This window comes from Salmo salar, chromosome ssa23, assembly GCF_905237065.1.
Source record: "Salmo salar chromosome ssa23, Ssal_v3.1, whole genome shotgun sequence".
Lineage (NCBI taxonomy): Eukaryota > Metazoa > Chordata > Actinopteri > Salmoniformes > Salmonidae > Salmo > Salmo salar.
Genome location: NC_059464.1, coordinates 37,710,582 through 37,726,770, shown reverse-complemented (window position 1 = coordinate 37,726,770; position 16,189 = coordinate 37,710,582). Strand labels below are relative to the sequence as shown.

General features: G+C 43.0%; 1 protein-coding gene across 1 annotated transcript in view; it reads left to right on the top strand.

Moving 5' to 3' along the window:
• Positions 1–16,189, top strand: part of LOC106584557 (calcium-dependent secretion activator 1) — a 91,407-nt gene that overhangs the window by 52,113 nt on the left and 23,105 nt on the right. The window contains exon 2 of the mRNA XM_045706190.1: positions 5,222–5,335. Within this exon, the coding sequence (XP_045562146.1) occupies positions 5,222–5,335 (114 nt within the window). The remainder of the gene's footprint in view (positions 1–5,221; positions 5,336–16,189) is intronic.

Below are 16,189 nucleotides of genomic sequence, written 5' to 3'. Positions count from 1 at the left end.
AACTTCCCTAAAAAGTTGCATATCGCGGGGGCAGTTCGATGCTAATGCAGAACGCCACAGGATATTTTTGTGTTGGTTAAGGGCAGTCAGGTCTGGGGAGAACCAAGGGCTATATCTGTTCCTGGTTCTAAATTTCTTGAAAGGGGCATGCTTATTTAAGATGGAGAGGAAGGCATTTTTTAAAAATAACCAGGCATCCTCTACTGACGGGATGAGGTCAATATCCTTCCAGGATACCAGGGCCAGGTCGATTAGAAAGGCTTGCTCGTTGAAATGTTTCAGGGAGCGTTTGACAGTGATGAGTGGAGGTCGTTTGACCGCTGACCCATTACGGGTGCAGGCAATGAGGCAGTGATCGCTGAGATCTTGGTTGAAAACAGCAGAGGTGTATTTAGAGGGCACGTTGGTTAGGATGATATCTATGAGGGTGCCAGTGTTTGCGGCTTTGGGGTTGTACCTGGTGGGTTCATTAATAATTTGTGTGAGATTGAGGGCATCAAGCTTGGATTGTAGGATGGCTGGGGTGTTAAGCATGTCCCAGTTTAGGTCACCTAGTAGCACGATTTCTGAAGATAGATGGGGGGCAATCAGTTCACATATGGTGTCCAGAGCACAACTAGGGGCCGAGGGGGGTCTATAGCAGGCGGCAACGGTGAGAGACTTGTTTTTGGAGAGGTGGATTTTTAAAAGTAGAAGTTCAAATTGTTTGGGTACAGACCTGGATAGCAGGACAGAACTCTGCAGGCTATCTCTGCAGTAGATTGCAACACCGCCCCCTTTGGTCGTTCTATCTTGTCTGAAAACGTTGTAGTTAGGGATGAAGATTTCAGAGTTTTTGGTGGACTTCCTAAGCCAAGATTCAGACACAGCTAGGACATCCGGGTTGGCAGAGTGTGCTAAAGCAGTGAATAAAACAAACTTAGGGAGGAGGCTTCTAATGTTAACATGCATGAAACCAAGGTTATTACGGTTACAGAAGTCATCAAAGAGAGCGCCTGGGGAGTAGGAGTGGAGCCAGGCACTGCAGGGCCTGGATTCACCTCTACATCCCCAGAGGAGCAGAGAAGAATAAGTATGAGGGTACGGCTAAAAGCTATAAGAATTGGTCGTCTGTGACATCCAGAATAGAGAGAAAAAGGAGCAGGTTTCTGGGGGCGATAAAATAGCTTCAAGGTATAATGTACAGACAAAGTTATGGTGGGATGTGAGTACAGAGGAGGTAAACCTAGGCATTTAGTGATTATGAGAGAGATATTGTCTCTAGAAACATCATTGAAACCAGAAGATGTCATAGCATGTGTGGGTGGAGGAACTGAGAGGTTGGATAAGGTATAATGAGCAGGGCTAGAGGCTCTACAGTGAAATAAGCCAATAAACACTAACCAGAACAGCAATGGAGAAGGCATATTGACATTAAGGAGAGGCATGCTTAGCCGAGTGATCAAAGGGTCCAGTGAGATTCAGACAGCTAGCCGGGCCATAGGTAGCAAGCTGGTGGAAGATGGGAGGGAGGTCTGTTTTTATCCACCTCGTGCGTTTCCGTCTGTGGGTTAGTGGGGTTCCGTGTGGAAGGGGGGACCAGTCCAAGTTGGCAAAATAGTTAGTTATAGTGGCCCAAGAAAAGTGTCCGATAGACCTATTCAGATCGCAGCCGAAAAGACAGCTATTGATCTGTTATTCATCTATTGATCTGTTATTCAGATGAAATTGCTGGTTTTGCCAACAAGCTCTTAATTGTTCTGATGAGAGGAATACTTTGTAATTAGAGTGCATTCTCACACACACACCTTAGTGCAAACCTCCCACCCCACCTGCCGTTCACAATGCATTTCTCACACACTCTCAGTGGAGATGAAAACAATGCTGGATAATTCACTCCCACCCTTGCATTGAATCACCTAATACAAACATTGTCAAACCTTCTCCTAGTCATCTAATCTGCAACCCTGTATATCTACCATCTGTGTGTAATGCATTGAGTGCGTTCATACGTTCTTCATCTATCTCCCCATAATAAATGACAAACCTTGCCAGAGCGTTCCTAAAGGATCATGGCTCTTTAACTGTGAAGAGACCTTTTGAAAGGTGATGATGCCTGTTGAGTTTCAGCTCAATTTATGTCTGTACTTATCTGTCTGATGCTCTGTCCAGGTTTAGACGTCTGTGGCGTGATATGATGTATCTGTTCCGTCAGACCCTTATTTCCCAGCGGAGAGAGGCTGTTTGGTAGAGATACCACTAAAGTCAATGTCAGCACACCTTGCTCCAGGGCTTGGTCACCCTGTGTTAGACTCAAGTTCGATTGCTTCAAACTTTTCTAGAGTACTTTTCCAAACATGCACCCACGCTCGCTCGCTCTCTCTCTCTCACACACACACACACACACACCAGCTAGTTTTTTCAGCACGGAAAGGACCACTGGGCAATGCTTGTGTGACTGTTATTGAGCTGACGCACGCACGAACGCACACACATATATAAATATACACACACACACACACAGTTGAAGTCGGAAGCTTACATACACTTAGGTTGGAGTCATTAAAACACGTTTTTCAACCACTCCACAAATGTCTTCTTAACAAACTATAGTTTTGGCAAGTCGGTTAAGACATCTATTTTGTGCATGACACAAGTAATTTTTCCAACAATTGTTTACAGACAGATTATTTCACTTATAATTCACTGTATCACAATTCCAGTGGGTCAGAAGTTTACATACACTAAGTTGACTGTGCCTTGAAACAGCTTGGAAAATTCCAGAAAATGATGTAATGGCTTTAGAAGTTTCTGATAGGCTAATTGACATAATTTGAGTCAATTGGAGGTGTACCTGTGGATGTATGTCAAGGCCTACCTTCAAACTCAGTGCCTCTTTGCTTGACATCATGGGGAAATAAAAATAAATCAGCCAAGACCTCAGAATAAAAATTCTAGACCTCCACAAGTCTGGTTCATCCTTGGGAACAATTTCCAAATGCCTGAAGGTACCACGTTCATCTGCACAAACAATAGTACGCAAGTATAAACACCATGGGACCACGCAGTCGTCATACCGCTCCTGAAGGAGACGCCTTCTGTCTCCTAGAGATTAACGTACTTTGGTGCGAAAAGTGCAAATCAATCTCAGAACAACAGCAATGGACCTTGTGAAGATGCTGGAGGAAACGGGTACAAAAGTATCTATATCCACAGTAAAACAAGACTTATATCGACACCTGAAAGGCCGCTCAGCAAGGAAGAAGCCACTGCTCCAAACCCGCCATAAAAAGCCAAACTATGGTTTGCAACGCGCATGGGGACAAAGATCGTACTTTTTGAAGAAATGTCCTCTGGTCTGATGAAACAAAAATAGAACTGTTTGACCATGAAGACCATCGTTATGTTTAGCGGAAAAAGGGGAAGGCTTGCAAGCTGAAGAACATCATCCCAACCGTGAAGCACAAGGGTGGCAGCATCATGTTGTGGGGGTTCTTTGCTGCAAGAGTGACTGGTGCACTTCACAAAATAGATGGCATTATGAGGAAGGAAAATTATGTGGATATATTGACGCAACATCTCAAGACATCAGTCAGGAAGTTAAAGCTTGGTCACAAATGGGTCTTCGAAATGGACGACCCAAGCTTACTTCCAAAGTTGTGGCAAAATGGCTTAAGGACAACAAAGTCAAGGTATTGGAGTGGGCATCACAAAGCCCTGACCTCAAACCTATAGAAAATTTGTGGGCAGAACTGAAAAGGCATGTGCAAGCAAGGAGGCCTACAAACCTGACTCAGTTAGACCAGCTCTGTCAGGAGGAATGGGCCAAAATTCACCCAACTTATTGTGTGGAAGCTTGTGGAAGGCTACCCAAAATGTTTGACCCAAGTGTAACAATTTAAAGGCAATGCTATCAAATACTATGTGTATGTAAACTTCTGACCCACTGGGAATGTGATTAAAGAAATAAAAGCTGACAATCATTCTCTTCTATTATGCTGACATTTCACATTCTTAAAATGAAGTGGTGATCCTAACTGACCAAAGACAGGGAATTTTTACTAGTATTAAATGTCAGGAATTGTGAAAAACTGGAATTGTAAACTTCCAACTTCAACTGTATGTGTATGTAGACGCTCAAGAGAGCGCACACCTGACACACACACACACACACACACACAGAGGTATGAGGCCAGTCGTGTAATTTTTTGTTGTTGATTTTCCCATATGATTTTCCTATATGAAGAGGCTATTACTCTGCTTGCTCACAAAGTTTTCCTTTTTTTGAAGCAGTGCTATCATTTCAGCTGACCGAACTTTTGGCAGAGCATTCCTTCTGAAAATGAAGAAATTATGAATAAAATAAAAGTATTTATCCGGAGATAAGACTAGGCGCTAAACAGTTGTAAACACAATGAATAACAACAGGTAACATCAGCATTCCCTCAGCTCACTAGTAGCCACACAGTTGAAAGGCTAAACACTTGTTTAAGTTGCGGAAAACCCATCTCGCAATAACGCTCCCCACACAGGGGCTGGAGGAGGAAGATAAGTGGCTGTCCACATTGTGTCAGGAGAAACAGCAATATGAATTTGATTATGTTTTTGTTGCTTGCAGTGCTACTGTCAGTGGGATAATTTTTTTTTTCATTTTCCAAATACAGACTGGCTCGTCCCTCATACATAAGCAATGGCAGAGCGAGAGAGAGAAACCTTTTGGGTTTTTTCTTGCTTATTAAAACTGAACATGTTGGCAAAAAGCATTTCTTTCAGACAGTAGTAATCATTAGAGAATTTTCGAACAAGAATGATATGGACTGATGGTGTTTTTGAAATTGTTGCCTCACTTTTTTTAGGGCTTCTTTGCTGGCTATGATTTGTTTCTGGGAAATAGTGTATTCTACTGATTGCCATGTTATAGTGAAGTAGAGGCATCATTCCATCAGCACTCTGTTAAATTGGTTGTCTAGCAACACAATTCTGCAGAAAATAGAGAAAAGATGTCTGAAACCAATAATTTCATTCCATTCAAACGCATTCCAAGCACTTGAAGTCTTTTGTCACCGAGTACTTCATGGCTTGAATAGAACAAAGTCCAGGACAACAATGACTAGAATAAAAAGTTGTACAAAAATAAATTAATCCAATCTTTTGTTGATGTGAAAATTAGATATAATGATGATTAAATAATATTATTCTTGTCTTATTTTGTTTTAATATTGTTTCTCTCTTTCGCTCTCAGCTTAATAAGCAGCAGCTGCAGGCGATAAAGGATCACTTCCTGGCCTTCCTGAATGGGGAGACACAGATTGTGGCGGACGAGGCCTTCTGCAATGCTGTGCGCAGCTACTATGAGGTAAGACCTCACCCTCGGCCCTAAAAAAACACATTCAGTATAAAACACTCGGTATTTGAACCTAAACATATAACTTTGTCAGTGCTAAAGTCCTTGACGGCCACAGTCCTGATCGTTTTTTATTTTCTCCATCGCACATAATTTATCAATTTACTGATTGGCCACTGATTGACACCACCATACGCTGTCACTGTGGGCCAGGAGGATCGAGTTGGGCACTGCATTGTCATTGTATGTAAATGTTGATGTGGGCTCACTGGCTTGCTTCCAATGTGGCATGCTCTACTTACCACCGGGAGCCCAGTGGGGGTTGCAGTTTTCCAGTGCCACACTTGTCTGCCCAGCAGTTGTTTATTTTTCAGCTGTACTGTCTGGAATCTGTTCTTTAGAAGAAGGGCCTTACCTCTTGTGCTCTTCAATTTCGCCTGACTGGCGCCTCCAACTTGGCAGAGAGAACTACAGGTGCCAGTGGTATAATCTCGATAAACAAGGCTTTTTCTGTCCCACTTAATCTCTGTTATGTGGTTACCCTCACTCCTCCAGTCTGTCTGGAGATGGATAGGGTCATTTCACTCTTACGGGCCATTTTGTAATTAACGTTATTGCGAGTGTCTGGTGAAAAATATTTGAAATCGATCAACTGATGCTAACAGCTTATGCGTGGGGGGGATTCTGAAGAGGAGGGCGCTCTCAAACACCTCCACTCCCTCTTTCTCAATACGTCTATCACTTCATTGCGGCACACTTTTGTTTAGTCTTCCACTTTCTTAGCATCCCTCTTAGCACCCACATTTATTTATTTTTGGTCCATTCTTCCCTCTTTCTTTCCCTCTTGTTTGCTATCAGTCCATCTCTCGTTGATATATTTTATTTGACTTTTTCCCTCTCGCTTTCTCCCTGCCTGTCCCTCGTTTGTGGTCTCCATCTTTGCCTCTTCCTCTCCTCATCCCTCTTTCCCTGTCTGTCTCATCTGCTGCAATTAAAGAGGCTGAGAAGCCTGCTTGACTGATAAGATTTCCATCTCATAAAATATGATGGGTACAACTCGCTTCAGAGGAAGAGAAGGCTAAATTTACTGATTGACACCACCATACACTGTCACTGGAGGATAGGGAGGATAGGGTTGGGTTCTGCATTGCCTCATCACTCTCTTTCCTTGTCTCAGTCTCTCCTCTTCCTTTTGAAGTGAGTTGTGACTATCATAGGTTATGAGATGGAGATCTTATCAGTTGAGCGGGCTTCTCAACCTCTTTAATTGCAGTAGATGGGAGAGGAACCCATTGAAGTCTATGCCTGTCTTTGCACGGCTCACTATGTGAAGAGTGTCAGGGCAAGACGTGATCAAAGACGACCTGTTATTACTATTCAGTGGACATCATCTTGAAGTGTAAGAAGTTCATCAACTTTTTGAATTCTCAATTCTCCAAGGCATCTGCTAGAGTGCGGAAGGCCACAGGCCATATGTCCAACTGGAGGAGGTGGAATTCTGACTTATTACTGTGCTTACACATTTACCCATGATGCTCAGGACTATGCAAATCCACTAAAACAGACTCTTAAAAGGTTCAAAGTATTTGCCTTTGTCACTCCGAGTACATGGCGTGTGTGCTTGATCATGTTCATGTTGTTGTTCCTATGGATATTTAGGGGCATTGTGTAGTTAGGAGTCAGCAGCAGCACCCCCACCACTAGAGCAGACCCAGGCACATATAATCCATTCTAATGTGATCACTGCATGTCAGGTAAGTCATTAGGCCTGATCAATACAGTAGCTTTGGCAATACACCGCAATGCCCTGATAGCATCCGACAGTCCACTATTAATCTTTGTCTATTGATTACTTTCTGCCCTCTGGTAGTGTCCATACCCGCTAGTGCGTATACCGTGCATTTGGAAAGTATTCAGACTCCTTCCTGTTTTTAACGTTACAGCCTTATTCTAAAATTGATTAAATCTTTTTTTTCCCATCAATCTACACACAATGCGCCCATAATGACAAGGCAAAACATGTATATTTCTAGTCTGATGAAACCAAGATTGAACTCTCTGGCCTGAATGCCAAGCGTCACATCTAGAGGAAACCTGGCACCTTCCCTACGGTGAAGCATGGTGGTGGCAGCATCATGCTGTAGGGATGTTTTTCAGCCGGCAGGGAATGGGAGACTAGTCAGGAGGAAAGTACAGAGATCCTTGATGAAAACCTACTCCAGAGTGCTCAGGACCTCAGATTGGGGCGAAGGTTCATATTCAATCGAACATCTCTGGAGAGACCTAAAAATAGCTGTGTAGCGACGCTCCCCATCCAACCTGATGGAGCATGAGAGGATCTGCAGAGAAGAATGGGAGAAACTCCTCAAATACAGGTGTGCCAAGCTTGTAGTGTCATACCTAAGAAGACTCAAGGCTGTAATCGCTGCCAAAGGTGCTTCAAGAAAGTACTGAGTAAAGCAGGGGTGGGCAATTCCAGTCCGAGGGCCTGATTGGTGTCACAGGTTTGCCAGCTAACACACCTGACTCAAATAATCACCTAATCATGATCTTCAGTTAAGAATGCAATTTGATTAATCAGCTGTGTTTGCTAGGGATGGAGAAAAAGTGTGACACCAATCAGGCCCTCGGAGTAAAGGGTCTGAATACTTATGTAGATGTGATATGAAACTTTTTTTTCCCAGAAATGTCTACAAAATTGTTTTTGCTTTGTCATTATGGGGTATTGTGTATACATGAGGGGGAAACAATTTCATACATTTTAGAATAAGGCTGTAAAGTGGTAACATTTTGAAAAATGAGGGGTCTGAATACTTTCCGAACACATGGAATTTTCTGCTCTACCTCAGGCTTAACATTTTCACTACGACCATGTCTGTCAAAAGTTGGAATTTGTATTACTGTAATGATGGGGCGGTGAGTCGGAAGCAAGTGCAGGTGAAACGTTTTATTAAAACAACAAAACCAAGAACACGACTCTAACAAGGCAGTACGCCGATACACAAGAACAATACCAACTGGTGAGTGAACATGGGAGAGTGACATATAAAGGGGAGGAAATTATGAAGGTAATGGAGTCCAGGTGTGAATCATAATGTCGTACGCCGGAGGGGAGGAGCAGACGTGACAATTACCAATAGATTGATCAACATAGCACTGAGAACAGCAACCAGTGAACCAACATTACCTTTTCTCTGTATTGGCTCTTCTTTTTGTTCTGCTGCTGTGTAAAAGTTGGATGTGCGTAAAACCATTGCTTATCATTTCTATCCATTCTTAGTGGTGGTTCTTCAACTGTTATTAATGAGGTGTATGGGAAGCATAGAGGAAATAAAATGGAGGACTGGAAGAAGAGGGGAAAGCGAGAGGAGGAGTGTTAGGAGAAGAACAGGTGATGATGATTAGCATAGAGAAAAAAGGGGTGTCGAAGAGAAAGGCAAGTAAATGGTGAGAAGAAGAATGGGATGTGGAAAGAGATTGAGAGAGACAGTGGGGGGAAGATGCTTATCCAACAGTACTTTTATTACATTTTTTTACCTTTTTATTTTATCAGGGAGTCATACTGAGAGAAGAGCCTGAAGGAATTTCCAGAGTTAGCCATCCCTGAGACCGGGTGTGGTGACTCGTATGTCTGAAGTTCAGTAAAGATGTTAGGTTAAGTGGGTATTTTTGTAAAAGGGCTTTATACATAGTAATGTATCAACCTCCGTGACATCAAAGAGGACCAACCAACTTTCTGGTAGAGAATGCAGTTATGAGTACTGTTTCATAGCCGTTTGGAATCACAGCACTTCATCCAGCTACTTATCACTGCATTCATGCATAAACTTTACACTCAGAGTAGGAGATGAATATGAAATGACGGCTCACCAATGTCAACTCTAAAATGTCTTTCTGTGTATGCCTGTATGAAATTCTTATCCCTATGTGTCACATTGCCCGCACATACAGTATATTAACTGGCTAATGCATTATTTTGACAAATTTATGCCTGTAAGCTATTCAATTGGACTGCATCATTGCAGCTGTCTGATATTTAGCTAATTAGCATCTTCCCAATAATTTAGCACATAGGTTTCACAGTAAGACGGGAAAGCCTGGCGTAAAAACAGGATTTTATATTTTACATTAACATGTCAGAGAGCACATTGATATGCTACAGAACAGAGTACATCTTCAATTACGTAGCGTAACACTGACCATGTGTGCCATAGTGGCTGTCACACAGTTTGTATAGCTAATTATTTCAAAATGTAAGAGATTCTCCAGTGATATTAATCAAGGCATCATTCCATAATTTTACCTCCGGCAATATTTTCATCAGTCAGTGTTAGTTCCTTCAGTTGTCACTCTTTCATTTATTTATTTGATAAGACATTTGATACTGAATTACCAGAGAACATTATTAAAATTCATTCTGCCCTCTATTTTGGGAATACATCAGATTTGTTTCGATTTGTTTTGAGATCGATACACGATGTGTTCTCAAGCAGAACAAACATGAGTACTGACTAATTGGTTAGCGCTACTTTTTCAGTTCTTCTTAATTACCAATCAAGTCTTAGTCCATTAATTCATCATGATTTTAATTACAATTTGAGACCAGTTATTTATTTACAGCTTTTTGAATTTCACCAAGGAGTCAATTTCATTGGACTGACTGACCAACCGCCCGACCATTCGTTAAGAGAATTCAACCTCATGAACAACATGGTCATGGCCAAAGCGCTGATAAATATTTCTCAGCCAATTAAAACTTTTCGAACGGAGTCCAATCTCTCAAACTAGCCGCCCACCCAAGATTAAAGGACTATCGATTGACTAGGCCCAAGATATTCATTATCACCTGGCTTTGAATGCTTAGCATTTCTAGGGTATTCATATTGCTTTGTGCTCTCAATTGAAGATAACGATCTCCTGTGCTTTGTGCGTGCGCCTGCTTTATCCCTGGAAAATAGGAAATTAATACATCACTCATCACCTGGCTCTGTGAGAGGTGAAGTGGGCTTAACAGACTTTCTCTTGTTCTGTGTCTGGTGGCTGCTAGCCGTCCACTGGGTGCCTGACCGCACAAACCACCAGCATGCTCTGTGTGTGGGTTAAGCCCCTTAAGCACTACCACGTGGCCATGTTAGGTGTTAAATATGCAGGTGAGTGATACTCCTTTGTAATGAGGGAGTCTCAGGATAATGATAATAATTATAATGATGATCATGATAATTATGGTTGTGATGTTTATTGACTTAGCTCTTTTCATTGGATCTGTACGTGCACACTCATTGGGTGTCTGCTTGCTACCTATGCAATGACATTTAGCCCCGCTTAGTGTGCAGAAGGCGTTGGTGGGATTTTCCTACAACCATTCCTTTCAATTATTTATTTACCTCATTTTCCATTTATCTCCTGTTGCATACTATTCCTGCTTGTTGACAGCCTGGGTCGTTTCATTTCTTCTCATCAGTCTGTCACCTCACGGTGTCAAGCACTGACAGAGCCACCACACTTGTCTGATAGAGGACAACGTTACTTAGCAACCTGTGGATCCTGGCAAGCAGCATGAGGGTATGGCTTACAGAGGTGACAGCCCTGAGTCTTCCCACTCTGAGTTGTGTGACAGCGCTGGTGACCAATAGAGAGAGGTTGCTCATACCTCTTACATGAAGAAACCTGGGAGATGTGTCTTTGTCATCTCTTGGCTTTAATCCCTCCACAGCTGCAATGGGCCAGATCATTGCGCAAAGGCAGGTACAGGACTTTAACTGTCTTCCATGACAACCCTGATTGACAGGTCCATGATGAGCCTGTTTTAACCAAAGTGTGAGTAAGACAGGCAGACAACACCATTGACCTTCTGAAAGACTAAGGACTACACATTGCCAATTAGGTGGCCATCAAGTGAGAAATAAGGACTGGGATCCACATCGATCCATTTTGATTCACCTCAGTCCTCATCAGTGCCTGCCAGTGCCCTGCTACCCAAAGACTTCCAGTCATTGTGCTAATGCTAGTTCATACTGGACACAGACATAAAAATGGTATCCACAAGTTCACTCTGGGGAAGTAGAGAAAGGGTCTCTGCCACAATCCCGAAGTATCCCTTTAACTAATTTACCGCACAGTGATGTCACAATGGAAAGGCCAAAGCTCCATCCCACCAAAACAGGCTGAAATGTCAGGTGATCTTTTCAAACAGCTCTTACACTAAAAGGACTTTATCAACATTTTCACAATATTATTCCAACCTCAGTGTGGAAATATATATTAATATAAAACTTGAAAATCACGTTGACTGCACTGGGCCTTTTTAAATTATTACTTACTCTGATTCTCTCTACTTTTTGAGGTGTAAAAACAACACCCTTTTAAAAATTACACTATCTCGGTAACACATTCTGTATATAGCTAGCTAGCTAGCATAGCTGTCTATGAATCCAGAGAATCTCTGCCACAACAGAGGAAGTCTGCTCTGTCCCCTGCAGCAGTCAATTCAGCGCTTCTTTCTCTGGTGTCTTCCTGGGACAGAGTGGGAGCGTGGTGGCTCTACGGCAGCTCCTGCAACCGTCTGTTTGCTTTGATATGGGTTTGTTCGAACGCTCCTAACGTGGCATGAAAGTGGATTTACTCTCACTGAGGGGGAGTGCAGAAAGGAGAGTAGCTTGGATTGTGGATAATGTGTGGATGCAGGTCTTAATGTGTGTATTTTTTGTATCTAGTATTGTGTATGTGTATATGTACATGGTTATGTCTGTGTGTGTTTTGGGGTGTATGTGAGGAAGCAAAATGTGTGCGGGTATGTGAGTGTCAGTCAGGAGGATGAGAATACCTTGCTTGAACCCTCAGTTGTCCATAGATACTGTGGTTAGTAACATCTCACTTCCCCTCAGAGGGAAGATGGCAGTCATGTCTCCCAGTCCAGCAATAATGGCATTATGTACAGACGACAGAATTGACACTTACCTACTCTGTGGTCTATGATGTGTCATTTCTTCTTATTTCTTGTTTTTTTTAATACTAGTATTACATTTGTTATTGATAATTGCATTGTTGGGTTGAGTTTGCAAGAAAGTCATTTCACTGTACTTGTGCATGTGACATTGAAACTTGAAAATCATGAACGCTCTCACTGGATGCTTTCGTTATGTTCCTCCAGACATGTGTCAAGCCTTTGCAGAGCTATCAGATGCATCCAACTGATCACTGACTTAATTCGGACTAATGTCACTCAAAGCAAAACATGGACAGCTGTCTAGGTTTGCACTGTGAAATAGTGGTTATAGTTCACTCCAAAACCAAGGTTTGTCAGACATTTTCAGACCTTAAAGTGTTGAAATCCATGTCCCTCGTCATCTGGATCGAAAGATGGGCACCGTGTCATTTCAGACGGTGCCAATCTTTCCCATTAATTAAGGATTGAGGCATACAATATAGTGGGATCTACAACAGATTGGTGTGGGACATCTAAACATTAGACTGCTTTGAGACAAAGTTTGATTCGGCGTGAACGCTCACTTTGTCTGTCGCTCTGTACCTTGCTGTTCTCTCTCCTTGCACAACGTTTTCCCTTCCAACAAAGCAACAGATGAAAAGAGGCTGCCAATCAATCCAAAAAATAACTCCCTTTCATGATTTTCCCTTTAGCGTAAGATGAAAAGTGCAGTAAAGACCCTCTGTATAAACATCTACCATCGCCAGTGCTCCATAGGCATGTCATTAGCTTTACTTTGGCTTTTATATCCCTTTTGTTCGGCGGCCCAGTGGATGAAAGACCTCAGTGGTAACTAGGTGGGATACCGTTTATGTTGGTATATTGCCTTGACCAAATTGGTCCGTTTGTCCCAGGCCCCCCATGGAGAAATATAGTTTTGGACTAATCACAAGGTGTTCAAAATAATTTTCCCGGTTTCCTGCAGGTTGGAGTTTAGCAATGATTGTTCTATGGTGAGTTTGAGAATCAACAGGCACCAGAAGGTTGATTGTGTTGTAAACCTGTAATTTGGTCAATTCCATTTTCATCTCCGCTGTGCTGCTTTAGTGCTGAAACCGAACTTATAATGAATGTGAAATGCATGAAAGACTCAATCCTTCACTGAAATGATGCACTGATGTCAATGAGATTTGTGCAAATGTTGGAGTTACTCAAACATATCTCAATTTAGGATTTTGCCATCAGTCACATTTCACAAAGTCGTTTGCCACAGGCGTGAGTCACCTTGAAGCGATGTTGGCAAGACAAAGCCTCTCTGATTGTAACTGGATACCTTGAAATGAAGAATTTGGTTCATGATAGAGAAAATACACTGCTCAAAAAAATAAAGGGAACACTTAAACAACACAATGTAACTCCAAGTCAATCACACTTCTGTGAAATCAAACTGTCCACTTAGGAAGCAACACTGATTGACAATACATTTCACATGCTGTTGTGCAAATGGAATAGACAACAGGTGGAAATTATAGGCAATTAGCAAGACACCCCCAATAAAGGAGTGGTTCTGCAGGTGGGGACCACAGACCACTTCTCAGTTCCTATGCTTCCTGGCTGATGTTTTGGTCACTTTTGAATGCTGGCGGTGCTTTCACTCTAGTAGTAGCATGAGACGGAGTCTACAACCCACACAAGTGGCTCAGGTAGTGCAGCTCATCCAGGATGGCACATCAATGCGAGCTGTGGCAAGAAGGTTTGCTGTGTCTGTCAGCGTAGTGTCCAGAGCATGGAGGCGCTACCAGGAGACAGGCCAGTACATCAGGAGACATGGAGGAGGCCGTAGGAGGGCAACAACCCAGCAGCAGGACCGCTACCTCCGCCTTTGTGCAAGGAGGAGCAGGAGGAGCACTGCCAGAGCCCTGCAAAATGACCTCCAGCAGGCCACAAATGTGCATGTGTCTGCTCAAACGGTCAGAAACCGACTCCATGAGGGTGGTATGAGGGTCCGACGTCCACAGGTGGGGGTTGTGCTTACAGCCCAACACCGTGCAGGACGTTTGGCATTTGCCAGAGAACACCAAGATTGGCAAATTCGCCACTGGCGCCCTGTGCTCTTCACAGATGAAAGCAGGTTCACACTGAGCACATGTGACAGACGTGACAGAGTCTGGAGACGCCGTGGAGAACGTTCTGCTGCCTGCAACATCCTCCAGCATGACCGGTTTGGCAGTGGGTCAGTCATGGTGTGGGGTGGCATTTCTTTGGGGGGCCGCACAGCCCTCCATGTGTTCGCCAGAGGTAGCCTGACTGCCATTAGGTACCGAGATGAGATCCTCAGACCCCTTGTGAGACCATATGCTGGTGCGGTTGGCCCTGGGTTCCTCCATATGCAAGACAATGCTAGACCTCATGTGGCTGGAGTGTGTCAGCAGTTCCTGCAAGAGGAAGGCATTGATGCTATGGACTGGCCCGCCCGTTCCCCAGACCTGAATCCAATTGAGCACATCTGGGACATCATGTCTCGCTCCATCCACCAACGCCACGTTGCACCACAGACTGTCCAGGAGTTGGCGGATGCTTTAGTCCAGGTCTGGGAGGAGATCCCTCAGGAGACCATCCGCCACCTCATTAGGATCATGCCCAGGCGTTGTAGGGAGGTCATACAGGCACGTGGAGGCCACACACACTACTGAGCCTCATTTTGACTTGTTTTAAGGACATTACATCAAAGTTGGATCAGCCTGTAGTGTGGTTTTCCACTTTAATTTTGAGTGTGACTCCAAATCCAGACCTCCATGGGTTGATAAATTGGATTTCCATTGATTATTTTTGTGTGATTTTGTTGTCAGCACATTCAACTATGTAAAGAAAAAAGTATTTAATAAGATTGTTTCATTCATTCAGATCTAGGATGTTATTTTAGTGTTCCCTTTATTTTTTTGAGCAGTGTATTTAACCACTACATAGAGTGCATTCAGAAAGTATTCAGACCCCTTTCCCTTTTCCACATTTTGTTACGTTACAGCCTCATTGTAAAATGGATTAAAATAAAAATCCTTATCAATCTAAACACACAATAACCCATTATGACAAAGCAAAAACATGTTTAGACATTTTTGCAAATGTATTACAAATAAAAGAACTATACCCTATTTACATACATATTCAGACCATATCCTGAGGCTCATTGTCATGCCATTTATCTGCCGCCATCACATCATGTTCCAGTATGATAATGCACAGCCCCATGTCGCAAGGATCTTTACACAATTCCTGGAAGCTGAAAGTGTCCCAGTTCTTCCATGACCTGCATACTCACCAGACATGTAACCCATTGAGTATGTTTGGAATGCTCTGGATTGACATGTACGACAGCGTGTTCCAGTTCCCTCCAATATCCAGCAACTTCGCACAGCCAGTGAAGAGGAGTGGGACAACATTCTACAGGCCACAATCAACAGCCTGATCAACTCTATGTGAAGGGGGTGTGTTACGCTGCATGAGGCAAATGGTGGTCACACCAGATATTGACTGGTTTTCTGATCCACACCTTTTTTAAGGTATCTGTGACCAACAGATGCATCTCTGTATTCCCAGTGATGTAAAATCCATAGATTAGGGCTTAATTTATTTATTTTAATTGACTGATTTCCTTATATGAACTGTAACTCAGTAAAATATTAGAAATTGTTGCATGTTGCGTTTATTTTTCTTCAGGGTATGTTCAAGCAGCTTAGTCTTGGAGGTTTCGCAGATCACAGACAACAGAGCACATAAAATCAATCAGTAATGAGCGATTTGTAGGAGATCCATAGCGGAAGATTCTGTCAATGCATCCCCCCTCTTTCCTCTCTGTGTGATCTGAGTGTTGATGGACTCAGGCTCGTCTGGCCTTGTGTATTCTTGAGGGAATCCTTACGCTGGAATCCTGTGCTTTTGTC